The following is a 15,703-nucleotide window of genomic DNA, read 5'->3' as shown; positions in this document are numbered from 1 at the left end:
CAAGGAACTGAGTGTGTACCCTTGGTTTGGAGATGGGACCTGGAACAAATCCTGTTTTCCAGAGCTGTGTAATGAAAAGGAAGTTGGCTACTGGTCATGGCTATTTAATGTAGCACTTCTCACGGTTCAGCATAACAGAGCCTCAGGATGCATCTGAAGGTGCCATGGTGCCTTAAGCCCTATTGTGCAGACTCCAATGCTGTGCCTCTGTGGATTCCAAGAGATGTGGGTTGCTGCTGCGCTTTGCTGGGACACAGCCGGGTGCTTCCAAACATGCAGCTTTGTGAACCTGGTCTGGTAGATTTGTTTAAAATATTGCAAGAAGGGAACTGTTTGCTTTTCTCCATCTTAGCTATGGCTGGCTGATGGCTGACTCTAAACCAAATGGCTGAGGGGTATATTCCCTCTCAGTTGTGGCCATCTTCTTGTCTCAGGGCTGCTGGGGCATCATGCTTCTTGCCAGGACCACGGTGTGGTGAAGAGATAGGTACAGAAACCGAGTAGTGTGGTGTCTGCTGTCAGGAAGTCAGAGAACCACAGGGGGTCTGCAGGAGAAAATGTGACCCCCTTTCTTTCATTTCTACTAATAGAAATCTTAGTGGCTGAGTAGAAGAGCTGTGATTTCTTTTCAGAGCGCTGTTTAGGCCACTTACACTGTGCGTTTGAGAGCTGGCTGGCAGAGTGCACAGGGAAGCTGATATTAACCCACACAGTGCTTACTGGCAACTGCAATGTGCCTAGGGCTGGATTCTCTTTTCTTCTGCATCCCTCCCTCCCACGTACCATACTCATCCGTTGCCTAGGGTTAGCCAGGGGCCATGCACTGCCCAGAAAGCCTGTAGAGGAAAATTTCCCATGTATGTTTGATAGAGATGGGAGCACGCCCATGGTTGGGACTGTGAAGCACACAGCACTTTGATGGAGCATCTTGTATGCCGGGTACCACTGCTATCTGTGTGCTCCAGTGCAGGGGGAGGATTCAAGTTAGGAGGCATCTTTCTATTTAAGAAAGGCTTATTTCCTCTGTCAAAACTGAGAAAGTGTTGATTTGATTTTCTTTATAAAAAGAAGTTACTTCACTTTTTAGACAGAAAAAGAAAAAAAAGAGAGAGAGAGAGAAGAGAAGTTGGGTAGTTTGATTTCTTCAGAATGAGGTTGGCTGTCAGTCAGAATATGCCACCCAGCACCGAAGGTCGAGCGGGGAGATAATTTCATGTGGCTATCAATCTCCTGTATTAGCAGCAGACAGTGATGGAGCTGAGGTGGGCTGTCTGTTTGCATCGCGTTTGTGTAAGGTCAGGCAGCGAGACAACAGTCGCTCGCAGTCAGCGGGGAGGTGCGGGGCGCTCGGATGCCGGGGACAGCCCGGAGCTCGGGGTTGACAGGATGACAGGCATCAGTGCGGGCGCGTTGCCTCGCCTGTCCGGCACCGCCGTGCCCGGGTGGAGCGGGTGGCATTGCACCTCCAGCTCCGGTCTGACCCCGCCGCCACGGCAGGTGACGCGGTCACAATGCGATTTTGGGGCTGGTTTGGAGCCCTGGTGCTTTTGATAGGGTTTCTTTTTTTTTTTTTTTTTTGCCTCCCTTTGGGCTCCTGTAGCTTATTCAGAGCCCTGAAAGCCCGACATAATCTCTCCAAAAGAAGGCTGTAAATCACTGCTATTTGCATGACAGTCCCCTTGGTTTTTTTCTGTCAGTTTCTTCCTTTTTGGAATAAGAAACGTGGTTAAATGTAAATTGCATGTCCCGAGTTTCACCTCCTGCAGATACCTGTGTGTACTGTGCTGTCGAAAGGGCAGGGGCCAGCAGCCGGCAAGCACACACTGCTGAATACTCAGCTCTTTCTGCTCCCTCCGTACTTGCTACACGCCCAAACTGAAGGCTTTTCACTGCTGTGGCCACCAGCAATTTCATAGCAGGGTTTTACCCACCAGGTATCGCTTATGCCTTTGTGAAATTCTGCTGTTATGTGAGGTTTTATGATTTCTGATGTCTGTACATGCATGAAATGCAAGGAACACATCGCATCACTTGGTCACTGACACACTGTCTGTGTGCTTCTGGGATGAGTATCACATCGAGGCCATGCTTTCCTTTACCAACAGTCCTCCAAAAAGTGCCATAGGCAATAGACTGGCATGGTTTAAAGAAAGCAGAGTTCCATGCCTAACTTTCTTCAGATTAGCACCAAAAAGGACTCTTTCTATCCTTGCTAATCTGAATCTTTTACAGATAAAAGTAAAATATTGATAGTGTGTGTGCTAAGTGTTAGCAGACGTTGAGCTTATCCAAATCACGATGCTGGCCTGAATCTCCTGCAGTCTGATAGCATCCTTCTTGGTGAGCTGTTCAGTGGCTTTTACCCAAAGTCGCGACGCCACCAAGTCTCTCTGCTAAGTATGCTGGTATGTCACTGACCTATGCTTTCCTCTGTGAGCTGTGTTTTACAGCATAAAACCAGAAATAATGTTATTGTCACAGACCTTGGAGGCTCAAAAAGTCTGCGTTAACACTTTCATATGTTTTCCCTTTATTTTCTAATTGTGCATCTGTCTATTCCATTTAAAGGCAAGATTTCCATACCATGACTTTAAATTAAATTTTAAAAAAAAAAAAATCCAAACCAACAAAACAGGGCATTTTGGTCCTCGAAGAGAAGTGCTAAATACATCAACACATCCCTACGCTCAGATGAGCAGCCCTGTCTGCAGACCTTGCAGGGCGTAACACCATAACCCCTCGTTAGGTGCCGGCTCCGTGTCGCGCCAGCCCTGCAATGACACAGCGTGCGCGGCGGCCGTCTGTCGGATGCAATCCGGCATCGCCCGCGACCGGCAGACACACGGCTGGGGCTGACGTGATGCGTTGCAATAGGTGTGGGATGGCAGTGCTCAGAAGCCATTCGGTTCAGCCGCGTGGCGTCGGGGGTGTGGATGGCACATGGGAAGCGATGAGCCGTGACTTGGCGCTGGCATGGAGGGGAGCGGGAGCATGAGGAAGGCAGGCTGGGAGGATGGAGAGGCTCGCACCTGCGGTGGTGTGGAGGGAAGGAGAGTGGGCGGCAGAATAAGCCAAACAAAGGGCTTTCAGCTGGTGTGAATTCCCAGAAGAAAGGGACACTGGGCCAAACTGGTGTTGGCTGAATAAGCTTTTTGAAGGAGCATAACCAGGTGGGCTCTTTCAGGTCGTCTTTACTAGGGGCGATGTAGGAGATCGGGACACCAGCTGTGGTCCCGCATCCTGACGTGGCCCAGCACCGGTTCCCCCTGTGAGCTCCCGCCAGGCAGCCTCCCAAAGCCATCCTGACACTCGCTGTCCAAGGCGCTAATCATCCGTGTTTACTGCATGGCTCATATGTGCTGCACCTGGCAAGCAGCAAGGGAGCTGAAGGCAGCACGTGTTTTATATTTGAGTTGTTACTTAAAAAATCAAATTATTTGCATCAGTTTTTGACATTGTTTTTTTTTCGCTGGCTGTGAATGCCAGGGCTCACAGTGCATGCAAAGATCTGTTTGCTACGTGTAAGCAATATTTTCCCCAGTAGAAAAAGTGTAGACAAGTTAAACATAAAAGGTGTAAAAGATGATCTGTCTTTCCATTCGTGAGCCGCCATGGTATTTCGTACAGGCTTATGTCAAAGAGATTAACCCACTGGAGCTATACTGTATATTTATAATTGCATACAAATGCATGCTATTGCTTCATATATTAGTCTTTGTTAAAAATCATTTTGATATATTTGTTTTAGCAGCATAACTAGCCCTGGGGGCACTGGGTATAATTAGAAAAGGGCATGGGGGGAGGCGGGGCTAGTAGAATAAAGCAGTGGCCTTAGGATCACAGGTCCTAATTATAATTTATAATTAACTCTGGAATTTGCACAAACCGTCCAAGCTAAACAAGGACTACCGTTTTCGCTGTTTAAATTGCAGCCCCTTTTTTGAATTTCACCACCTGCTTTGTTGATGTTGTTATTTTCATGGTTTATAACTTAAAAACAATGGGGAATAGGGAAAGCAGCATTTAAAACTTTCCGTGTGAAATATTTACGTTGGGAATTGACTAGTTTTGAGCCAAGATAGTGCATCTGCAGCAGAAGGAGCGATTCAAAACTTGTTTACTTATAATTAAAAATTTCCTTATTTATTTTTCTTGCCTTTTTTGCCCTTCTGCTTCCCTTTCTGCCCACAACTTCTGCCACACACCTCGAGTGTCCATGAGCTGTAGAGAATCAAATGAACTGGTGTCCCCACTTAGATAGCGGTGTTTGTTCTGTTTGCAGACCTGACCCCATAGGTTCAGACCCATTTTGTCATCTGTGGCTCTGCACAAATCATGTACGTACAGAACTATTCTTCACTACCTTGCTATTTTCTCATTTCCCATCCCTGCTTAGCTCAGTGTTACAAGGATGTGGTTTAAGACTGTGAGCGCATTCGTTTCCTCTGGCTGTGTTTTAGCCAGCCTTGCTGCAGAAATGCTGCTTGCTGGAGGAGTCGGCGCTTCTGCCCATCAGATAAAATATCAAATGTAAAAGTTGAGCTGGAGATCACTGTTAAAAATGAAATCACCAGTAAGCATCAGAAATAAGTTGGTGAGACCTGAACTTCTCTTGTGGATTTTTTTCAGCCCCACCAGCTGCGTAATGGAATTGTTTAGAGCACAGAAGTGAATCTTAAATGCTAGGCTACATACCCTTTGTGTTCTTGCAAAGGGAAAATAAATATGTTCTCTCAAAAAGATAGCATTTTCAAAGTATATTTGACTTGCATATTTAATTAGGTTTTAAAATTATCCAGCTAATGAATTAAGTGCAAGGCTTTCGGTGGTGTTTTTCCAGTTCTATGTATATCCTGCATTTGTCACTAATTAATGAGTTCCTAATGCTTCAGCTTCTGAGAAGATGAGCAACAAGATTAACATAACTAGTAAATCCGAAGATGTGCAGCTGGGTTATAGTATTTGAAATTTGACAAAAACATGGGAAGTATTATTATTTGTGACATGGCTCAAGATGGGGGATTGTGAGGAAAGCAAAGATGACAGAACTGGTGCTAACCACTGTGACAACAACTTGAAAAGCAGCCGACATGACATCTTTCCTATCATGCTGCCGAAAATGTCAACTTTGTGAAGGACAGTGAGAAAATGGTTTGCCGAAAATTTGAAAGGTAGATTCGAGAGATGCTCATCATGTCAGATGCAATATAGTCCACAGCTGGGTGAGAAAGGGAGTCCTTGCAGTGGTGATGGCTCTCTCTTGGCAGGCCCTTCCAGACATCCACTCTGCTCCAAAAATGGCTACGGCTGACCTGTAGCTTGTCTCAAGTTTGCTGGAGCACAATCCAGGAGAGCAGCATGCTGCCTGTGTCATGTGTGGGTCCTCTGTGGGGCATCTGGTGGGAATGGACTCTCCTTCCTCGTGCCTCACACTGGCTGCTGGCTGTGGGGGCCGAGGGGCACCATGGGTGAGGGCAGGGCTGTTTGCGCCTGGTCTTCATTCTCCAAAACCCACCATGCCTCCTGTGAAAGCAGGTTGTGGATGGTGGTGGTACATCAGGTGTTTGCACCGCTTGTTACATGCTTGTTTCTGATGAAACACGGGCCCTTCACATACAGTGAGGGTACAGTTCATGTGGGAGGGCTGCAGCCTGCCTGCGCTGTCAGACATACGCTGATCCTGCCTCGACCAGCACCAGCAGTGGGATGCCCAATCACTGCGTGCAGCGCTGGTGTGGTTCTCACATATTACTGTGCTTTGCTTCCAGTTAAATCCCTTCAATATGTCTTTTAGAGCGAATGGTAGTTTTAAAAGCAGCCTTTCCTTGAGTAAGCACTGTCTTCTGAGGGAGCAGACCTCACCTAGACTCACCCAGGTGCCCTGGCGATAAGTCTCCCTGTTGGAGGCTGTTGACCCAGCAAAGGGTAACATAACTTTCAGACCATTTCCAGTCCATCAGCAAAGCGCTGCCAGCGTGGGCGGCTTTCACTACCTCATTTGTCAGCACTGACACAATTAACCCAGTGACACCGCCGGTTGTTACGGGTACAGGAGTGCCAAAAGTCAAACGGGAGATTCAGCCCTGCCCTTCGTGTACAGCATTTATCACCGTCTGCCCCGAGTCATTTGCCTGGGAGCAAACCAGGCACTGCAAGGTGCACAGCACAACAAAAGGCAGGGATATCTCTGTCGGAGTGTTAAGAACTTGATGGAATTTGGGAAGAAAAATGTATTGAGCATCTTCAGACATTAATTTTGCTCTATGTCTAATTTTTTGCTTTTTTTTTTCCCCCTGTGGCTTGCTCATTTCTTCAAAATAACTGTTCCTAATTAGGTACTAATGAGACCAGATCCATACTTCCAAAAATGTTTATGAAATGTGTTCCCCAGATGAGACATTTTATCCAAGTTTTAGCCTAAATCTTTTTCCCTTGCGTTTTTTTTTTCCTTAATGCACAACTGAATTTGGCAAACAGTCAAACAACAATTTCTGATGAAATGCTGTTTAAATTTAAGTACACCCCTTGATATTCAAGTTGTTTTTTTTTTTTCTCTTTCCGTGTTTTAAGTTTTATTTAAGATAGTGCTTTGAGACTGTGCAGTCAATATCACATAAAGCTCGCTGGTTACTCTCCTGAAATGTTATAATTGTGTTCACTTGTACTGGAATATCAGAGTTTGCACTTGTGGTATTGAGAAATTTCCATATATGGGGTCAAGGAGAAGAGATGGTACAGATTTTATTGCTTCTCGTTTTTATAGCTTTTTTGTTGGTTTTTTGTTTTGTTTTGTTTTTTGTGGTTTTTTTTTTTGGTGTTGTGTATTTTTTTATTTTAAGTTTAGGGCCTTTGATTCTTTAAGAGGAAAATAAAGCCAACCAATTAACCCCTGACAGGAGGTTCATTAGAAGCTTTGTAATCCCTTGCCAAGTCTTTTGTATAGCCGAACCAGTCTAGTACTGAGGATTTATGCAGCTTAAGCCGAACACTGGAGGAGGCCTTTAAGTAAGAACATTTGTTCAATTTTAAGACGCCTTACATTACCTAAGAGCGCCTGTGCCAGCGGAGTTGCCCAGGAGTACACAAGTCTGCAGACTTTGCTCATCAGGGCTGGGAAGCGGTGCTGCCGATTGTCTGGTGCGCCGAGCCCTTTGGTGATGGATTAGGCTCCTCTGCCCATGCTGCTCCACTGCACAGTTTGCTGTCTGGGTGCAGGGAAGAGGAGGGCATGGTTGCTTATAGCTGGGTCTGTGGCAGGAGGACGGGAACATGGGGACACCCATCCCAGCCTGGGAGAGCCGTAGCAGCGCTCGTTGCACACTGTGCTCGGTGACGGATGGATGAGGAGCGCCCGAGGCAGACCCAGTGCCTGGGGTCTTACAATGCAGTCCTGTGCACACAGTAAATGCCAAGGTGTAGCAAATTCTCCCTGAAATTCTGTGATAAAATGTGTTCGTTGTTATCATTCAGGTAAAAAAAAATACTTAGCACTTTCTAGGTACATTTTGGCAGAATATATTGAATATATGGTTGACTTCAAGAAATTATTGTAATAAGGTGATTCAGTCATACAGAATTTTACATTCTGTTCATTTCGAAGCTTGTTGTCGATATTCTTTATGCTGTGAATTATGTTAAATTAACAGCTGAATTTTTCTGCAGAAATTAAGTCTACATTTTGCCAGCAATGAGCCTAATCCCACTGTGAAAGCTGGCGTTGCGCTCCTTGTTGTATACCTATATGTAAGAAGGGATTCTGGTTTTTCAGGCTTTTCTGTCACAGAAAAAAAACATGGGAGGTTGGGGGGGTAGGGGGGTGTCCATTTACAGATTATCGTTCCGAGAGGGGGTATTTTTTGCTTTCTTGCTTTCTGATATCTCGGTTGTGCTGCTGTGACTGCTGCGTCTCAGCTTGCTCTGTCCTGGGTCTAATGGCTGGTGACATCTGTGTCCCAACCTGCAGCATGTGCTTTGCTGCGCAGATGATTTCCCAGGGTCGTGAGGTGGAGTCTGAGTCATTCATGGCATTTCTCCTTCAGGCCGGATGGGATAGGAACGGTAACCGTCGATGAGAAAGAGCGATTTGAAGAGATCAAGGAGCGGCTGCGTGTGCTTCTGGAGAATCAGATCACACACTTTAGGTAAAGGCAGAGACTCCAGGCTGAATGAGAGAGGACTGATTTCCTCCAAACTCCCTCCTTTAATCAGCAAAGCCAAAAGGCAGGTTTTAAATGCACGTAGAAATCTTGCATAAGCGGCACAGACCTGAGCAGGGCAGTGACGCTTGCACTGTAGCGTGTTTGTATCTGGAGAGTGACTTGAAAGAAATAACCTTTAAACGGGTATTTCAAACCATCTTGCTTCTGTAGGCAGAGAAATGCTGTGATTTTTTTTCTAAAATTTAACCCCCAAAATACCCTGTTCTCTTATTTCTGTTCTCAGTTATTAGCCATTTGTATTTACTAGCATACAGAAGGGCAGGGCTTTCTTTGGGTATTTTGATATTACAGAAATGACAGAGCCTACCCCCCTTAAAAGGGATAAGCTACCCCTGTAGCACACCAGCTTCATTCTGTTGCACGTGTGGGTCAGTGGCACAAACTAGCACACAAGGTCTGTGCCAGAGCCCTTGAACCTGGGTCTCCAGCTGGAGATGGCTGGAGTTTTGTTTAATTTTTACAAGGAGATGGTAGTTAACTCTTTAGGTCTCTTAGGAGACCTAAAAACTCCCCAGGTGACACCCAGATTTAATAAACTAAAACTAGCTGACCTTCCCCATTGCCTCTGATTCCATCTTGCTTTCTTCCATCTGCACTGTGAGCCCTTTCTGAAAATTACCCAGTGGAAAGAACACTAAGATTGGGGCCAGATAATCGTTTGGACATATGTGGAAAAGCATATTCATAGCACCATGCTGTGATTTTTCTAGGTACTGCTTTCCATTTGGCCGTCCAGAAGGTGCACTAAAAGCCACTCTATCGCTGCTGGAAAGGGTAAGCATAAAAATGACAAAGAATAGTTAAAATTACCTGCGTTCATAAATCTTTCCATCCAGGAGAGCTCAAGGAACTGTTGTTTTGTAGAGGATGTCCAATTCTGGTAGTTAATGTTGAAATATTGGTGGGGCTGTTGGTTTCTCCTGCTTCAGCTTGGAGGCCAGGCGCAGCATTGCCCTTACCACCACTGAAGGTGGTAACTGTGCCAGCATAAGGACTGGCTGTCTCTGTGATGAGCATCTATGCTGCAGACCCTTACAAGCAATGCCTTGTTGTTAGCCCATGCAGCTGAGCCCAGACATGAGCCCAAGTCATCAGAAGGGCAAACTTTGTCCAGCCCTGGGGAAGCTGGGATAAATCTTAATGTCCTGCCCTAAGAAATGGGAAGCTCAGATTTTGGAGCATGCCATAGGATACAGATAGAGACAGGGAACACTGGGGAAAGGGTAGGTCCCACATCTCGGTCTGGCCAAGGTGACCCTGTCGTGGGTTCTTCCTATTGTGTGCTTACCCCGAGAGCCGCGCAGCACTGGGGCAGAAACGGATGTGTTTGTTGGGCTTGGAGAAAAAACAGTTATGTGTGCCTGATGCCACAACAAATCAGATTTTCTTGTGTCAAGGTTCTGATGAAAGACATAGTTACTCCAGTCCCTCAAGAGGAGGTAAAAACAGTCATCCGTAAATGCTTGGAGCAAGCAGCTCTAGTCAATTATACTCGACTATCAGAGTATGCCAAAATTGAAGGTAAGGCTCTTTCTTTGTGAAATTACATTTTTGTTATATTTCTAGGTGGCAACTGTGGCTGGGAGCTATTTGAAAGAAACTCATTTGCTATTTATTCACTTGTCAATAAAACTGATGTGATTATGAATCATTTTTGTGATGTTTGCTTTTGAAGCAGTGAAAGCTATGTAAAACATCTTTTTTTTCTGGGGAAAAAAAAAAAAAAAAAGAGGGGAAACAGTTAAAAGGAACTGTAGCTTTTTTTTTCCTTCTTCTTCTTTTTTAAATATCATTAGTGCATTTGGCCAGTGGTTTACTATTCAGACTCGCATCGTGGTTTTAAAGAACAAATTGAGAAATACTTGGGTTGTCATCTTTGCAGCTGAAGGTACAGTGCAGCTAATTGTTTGTGACAGTGGAGTTCAGGAAGCAAATGAAAAATAAGAAGCTGAAAAGCTGTTTAATCTGTGCTTAATCATTTGTAGCCAATTTAAAATGTCTTTTTCTGGGAGTGTTTTGTTGTCTTTGCACTGTGCATAGCAGTCATTGATCAGTTGGTCCCGTACTTGCATCAGATTTCTTTCTTGTCACTCTAAATCCAGCATAGCTGATATTATTGACCTTTTAAGTTATGGGAGAATAATAACCAGTGACCAGAGACACATGTAGCCATCAAAAAGACATTTTAAAGCTTGCTGGAGGATACGTGTCAGCTGAAGCACTCTGATCCAATAGTTCTTTACATGTTGATCAGTTTATGTTGCTACCTTTGTGGGCTGCTGTTCCCAACTTGAAACTCCTACCCAACTGTATCCGAGTTTGCGATTGCTTAAACCCGTATGTTCCAGATGAATGGTATGTTCTGCTCTAGACTTTGGGTTTCTGTCATGTGTGATGTGAAGCTTTCCTACAGCTGAGATTATCACTGTACGCCTCTAGGACAATATTGAGAGGAGAAAAAATAAAACGGCTCCCTCTGATCTTTTCTTAGTTCTTGTTTACGTGAAAAATTGGGTTGTTGTATGACAAATTGTCCAGGTTCTGTACATGACATGTCCTCTCTTTTTCCATTTTTATTTTTTTTCTGTCTAACGATGCAAATTGTGTACCAGTGGTAATGAATTCATTGTTATGCATCCAGTGAGAAACACTTAAGAATTGGGCACTAAAAGGATGTTTATCAACTCTTGACTTGGTAATGAGTGACTAAAATAGAGAAGGAATGAAGGTTCCATAAGCACTGCATTATCAGGCAATTTATCAAAGTACTCAACTTCACAGGATATTTTAATTGGTGTATTCTGTAAAATGCAATGTTTAAATATGCTTGACAAGGCTGGAGAAGGACCGAGAATCAAAAGCAGCTTTTCTGTTGATGGATGCTTCTACCCAGTGCTGGCTCCCTTAGGTTCTCTGTGTAAATATCACTAACCCATTGGTAAGATTTGCTCTCTTCTTTCAGATAAATCTATGCAAAAACAAACTTTATGATCTGTAAGTAAAAATGCATTCATTTCCAAAGTAGAACAATTAGTGTGTACTTTTCCTTTTGTGCCTCAATTCTTCTTGGTTGTGTTAATTACCTGCCCTCTTTTTTGCACTGTGACTTTTAGGTCTGGGAATACTTTGAAGCAACGCATTTTTTTTTCCAGCAACCTTTTCAGGGAAATAGTTCATTCCACACTACCTGCTCTCTTCTGCTTTTCTCCTCCTTTATCCGTGATTGGCCACAGCCACTTTTTTATCCCGTTTCTATAAAAGTGGTTGTAACACCAATTTCAAAGCATGCTGGGCTTGTTAGTTCAAACAACCCAACATCCGCCAGCTGCATGCGTCAGGTTTTCTCTCATGAGCATAGTCCACTTTGTGTTCCAATAGTTGCTTAGAAGAGCAAAGAACAAATTTGCCTCGGCGAGGTGCATCTCTGGATGTCGTGCGTGGTTCTGAAATCTTGCTTTCGAATGCTGACGTTTGAATAACCACGTGTTGAAAAGAGTTTTGTCAGAGATGCAAAACAGAATCAGTGGCAGCTTTGCTCGAGGCTATGTTTATGAAGAAATACCTGTGAAAGCCTTAGATACTGAAGGCTGAAATCCTTAGTATCTCGGAGCCTTAAACCAGTGAATATCTATTTCCCTCTATTCATGACGTTTTGATCATATTCTTGCAAACAATTCTGAACAAACCTCTAGAGTCATGGTCACAGCCTCTCTTGTGACTCATGGGCATGCTGAATGGTTAATCCAGTCGATCTCCAATTTTAACCCTTTTTTATTTTCCTTTTTTTTCTTTTTCCCCCTTTTATCCTGTATGTATCCCAAAATACTCTACGGCTATTTTCCTTTTAACCTGATATGAAGTTTTCCTCTGACCTATAACCTTATAACCTCTTTACCTCTGACCTAAGCCTCTTGCATGCCCAAATCCTCTTTTATAGGGAAAAAGAGAGAAATGTATGAGCATCCTGTCTTCTGCTTGGCCTCTCAAGTGATGGATTTAACCATTCGTGAGTACCTACCACCCTCCTCTCCATGCTGTCCTCACTCTCTCTGTTCTCATTACCTCAAGAAAGTCCAGATCCAAACAAACTCACTCTCCTTGCTTCAAGTCTTTTAGCATTGGCTTGTCTGTTGCTTCTGTCTGTGAAACCCAGTGTGAGAAGTCCAGTCACTTTTTATCAGCCTAAAACAGGTTAGACAATTTAGCCATTTGTTTGTGATAAACTCAGACTGTTTGTAAGTTTTTTCAGTTACTCTTTATGTCCGTGACCTGAATGCATTTTTACTTTGCTTCCATGTAACCCCAATTTGTAAAGTGCTTGTCACTGGTACACAATCAAAGGGCAGCAGCTACACCGGGGAGAAACGAGCTAGCGGTCAGGTAAAGGACGTGGGGAAAAGCCGTCCCTTCTCCCGCGTACACGATCTGTAATGAAGCCTGCGTATAAGATCATGTGAGGCTGTCCTTCCTGCGTGCATCAGCTCTTACATGTCTCCTGGCTGTTCTCTCAAGCGGAAGCGCTGTACTTGCTCTCCTCATGGATTTTTGGGTTGCTCCTCTCCGCTGAGCTTTGGAGGGGACACAGGAGCCCGGGTGCCGCTCAGAGAGCCCCTGTACATCCGCAGAGCTCGTGCTTTCCTATTTCCTATTGGTACAGCTTTATCTTTCATCTCTATGAAAGGAGATTTCTTTTGGTAACACCACGCTGCTGGGCGGGGGGTGAGACGGGGTGACTTATCTTATTTTCAAATGTCATATATCACGCATTACTGGGGGGCTGTGCGATCCACTTGCTCATTAATCCTGCCTATCTGTTCTTGTTTCTCTCTTTTCTCTCCTTGTTGCTTTCTCTCTTTCATATAGAGAATCAAAAGGATGCAGGTGAACAATTGTATATGCATTATAAATTGCTAGGACTGTTAAGTTATATTTATTTTGTTTTTCATAGCTCCTTAAGATATGTACTCCTTCAGGCTGAAAATGGAGATGCATTAATACTTAAGGAGTTAATTTGTGCTGTCTACATAACCTCTTTTGTCTCCATCCTTAGAATAGAGTGTAGGTTAGAAGTACCTTGTAGCAATAGAGTGTCTTCTTAAGAGACAGTTTTAGTGGACAACCTAGCCTCTGTAAAAGGGAAGTATCTTGTTTTCCTAAAGAACTGCACCTCATTTTTGATGCAGAAACGTTGGTGAGCTGGCCATTAACTTAACACGCCCAACAAGCACATTTCTGATGAAATTAACGTTCATTTTTGGTTTTCATAACTTCTGTTTTATGCCCTATTGGGAGAATCGGTTTGGTTTTTGGTTTTGTTTTGGTTTTGTTTTGTTTTGTTTCAGTTTTATTGTTAATGTGTAACAAATGATCCAGTCAGACAGAAGTCATGTTTGTCTCTTGTTTATAACCTGTGGTGACATGTGGTGAGGCAAAGGTTCAGCACAAACCAAAGTGCCTGAAGTGCCTGTCTCTTCAGAAGGGATTTGGAGGTCTGTAGCCCCCTGTTCTTGTTTCTGTTGTATGCCACAGTCCTGCTTTGAAAGTCCTTGAAACCTGAACTGTTCATCCCTTTTTGTGAGTAGATTGTTGTGTTATGTGGAGGGGGGGAGGAAAAAAAAGAATTGATTTGACTTCAGCTGTTATCAAAGGGAAATTGCTTTTAAAAGGCTGCACAAGGGGCTAAGTTTGTTCTACCCCAGTTTCCCCAGGCCCCTGCAGCTCAAATTTGGCTCTGGATCTAGAGCATGGCACTAAAACCAATTTGGGAAATGAAGATTAATTCTTCTCTGCAACTAAGAGAGGTACAGGTACACAAGTTGCAAATACAACCATTGCAAGCACAGCTATTTCCGGTGGCCACAGTGGGCTGTTGTGCGTTAAGCACAATTCTTGCACTGGGCATCCCTCTTGATGGCTAAGGCTTGTCACGTGTGTCAGGTTTAGGAACTGAGAAGGACATGTCTAGGCCCAGTTTGGTTTAAAATGCAGCTGTTACCTGGAGCTCAGAGTGAGTGAAGGGACACAGAAGGTTGTGGCTGCCCTGCTTTGTACCCACAACTCTCCCAGTGTCTTAAATGAAAAATTCTGGGGCATTGTCAGCAGGATTCAACTTGAAACCAGTTCCTCAGATTAACTGGAGTCAAAAGTGAGTAGGTTTCGGTCTGATTTTTTTACTTGTTTTGCCAGAAGCAAGAATGAGAAATAAGGTAATGAACACAACTTAAACGCACAAATGTCACCTTTCATTCTTCTTTCACCTGAAATAAAATGTAGTCTCATGCCTCACCTAAAAGTGTAGATTTAAAATAGAACACTAAACAGAACATAATTCTGAAATAATTGAAGATTAATGGCTTGTTTTAACTACTAATCAGACAAAACTAACAACCTTGTAGTAAGTGCTTAGTCCACATATTCATGTCAGTAGGGAATCCATTTTTCTTTTTAAAAATACATGACTTCTCCATCCCTTAAGCACAGGAACTGAGGAATGCACTGCATTGCATTGGAGTTCATTGGCAGTGAGGGATCCCATTTCCGTGAATGCCACTTCACCCTGCTGGAGCTGGGTGCAGGCAGCCTTAGCTGGTGCCAGCCACAGTGGCAGTTGTCAGCTGGACCATTTTTTGTGTTTAGTGTAAGACTTGGGTTTTTAGGTTTTGACTACTTCTCTCTTAGCGGCTTGGTTTTGGCCTCTGTACCCCTGGGGATGAAAAACAAAGGAGATGTGGGGCCAGGATGGTTGTTGCCTTTGTGCATGGGGCAGAACTGCCATCTGGGCAGCTCTACAGGCAGAGAAAGAGACTTGGGAACGGATAGACCTGTGATATTCATTACTTTGTCCTCGGGGGAAGTCAGCTTCTCTGGGGTCAATTGGGGGCCAAAATTGCAATTTTTTTGCTTGTCTCCCAACATCCTCAGTCCAAGGATGCAGTTCCCTGACCATGTCAGCAGCAACTGGCACTGGCTGCAGAGTGTCTTGTGCGTCATGCATGCCCAGCAGGCACAAGAAGGTCCTGGGCTGAGGAATTGCATGCAGAAGGGGCCAGTATTTGACTTCACAACACAGCAGGTTGCTGCCAAGCAGTGGTATTTGTCACAACGCTCTCACTGGCCCTTGTCACAGTCCCCGTGCTCTCTTCACATCACTCGTGTTTCCTATTTCTGGATCTCAGCCTGGGGAGCTCCCTGCACATACCCGCAATATTTAGCAAGTGTGCTGGTGCTGTAGGGGCTGAGCTGCCTGTTTGTTAAGGTAACCTGGGATAAGAGGAGGTGCCATAGGATTTATCAGTTCATCCACCACTCAGCAGTCACCCCAGCAACTGTGATAAAGCACAAAGCTCAACAAGGAAACCAAACAAAGTTCCCCAAATAAATATGGATGCAAAATGTAGGAAGATATTGGTCTTTGAGGCAGGAATGGAGACTGAAGTTGTTAGTAGACCATTCGTGTAGTCCAGACATAACTGCAACATGTATTT

The 15,703-nt window shown here is 44.3% G+C and overlaps 1 protein-coding gene across 18 annotated transcripts in view; it reads left to right on the top strand.

Annotated features, from left to right (window-relative positions):
- Positions 1–15,703, top strand: part of CADPS (calcium dependent secretion activator) — a 168,919-nt gene that overhangs the window by 101,784 nt on the left and 51,432 nt on the right. For 6 of the 18 annotated variants that reach the window (XM_015875155.1, XM_032447316.1, XM_015875154.1 and 3 more), the window contains 3 exons: positions 8,040–8,141; positions 8,930–8,993; positions 9,617–9,740. In XM_015875155.1, coding sequence (XP_015730641.1) covers positions 8,040–8,141; positions 8,930–8,993; positions 9,617–9,740 — 290 coding nt within the window. Of the gene's footprint in view, positions 1–8,039; positions 8,142–8,929; positions 8,994–9,616; positions 9,741–12,156; positions 12,226–13,082; positions 13,101–15,703 lie in introns of all 18 variants that reach the window. The other 12 variants (XM_015875142.1, XM_032447315.1, XM_015875141.1 and 9 more) reach the window with 3 other exon arrangements.

Source organism: Coturnix japonica, chromosome 12 (assembly GCF_001577835.2).
Source record: "Coturnix japonica isolate 7356 chromosome 12, Coturnix japonica 2.1, whole genome shotgun sequence".
NCBI lineage: Eukaryota > Metazoa > Chordata > Aves > Galliformes > Phasianidae > Coturnix > Coturnix japonica.
The sequence above is the reverse complement of the archived record's forward strand: the minus strand, read 5'-3'. Positions and strand labels throughout refer to the sequence as shown.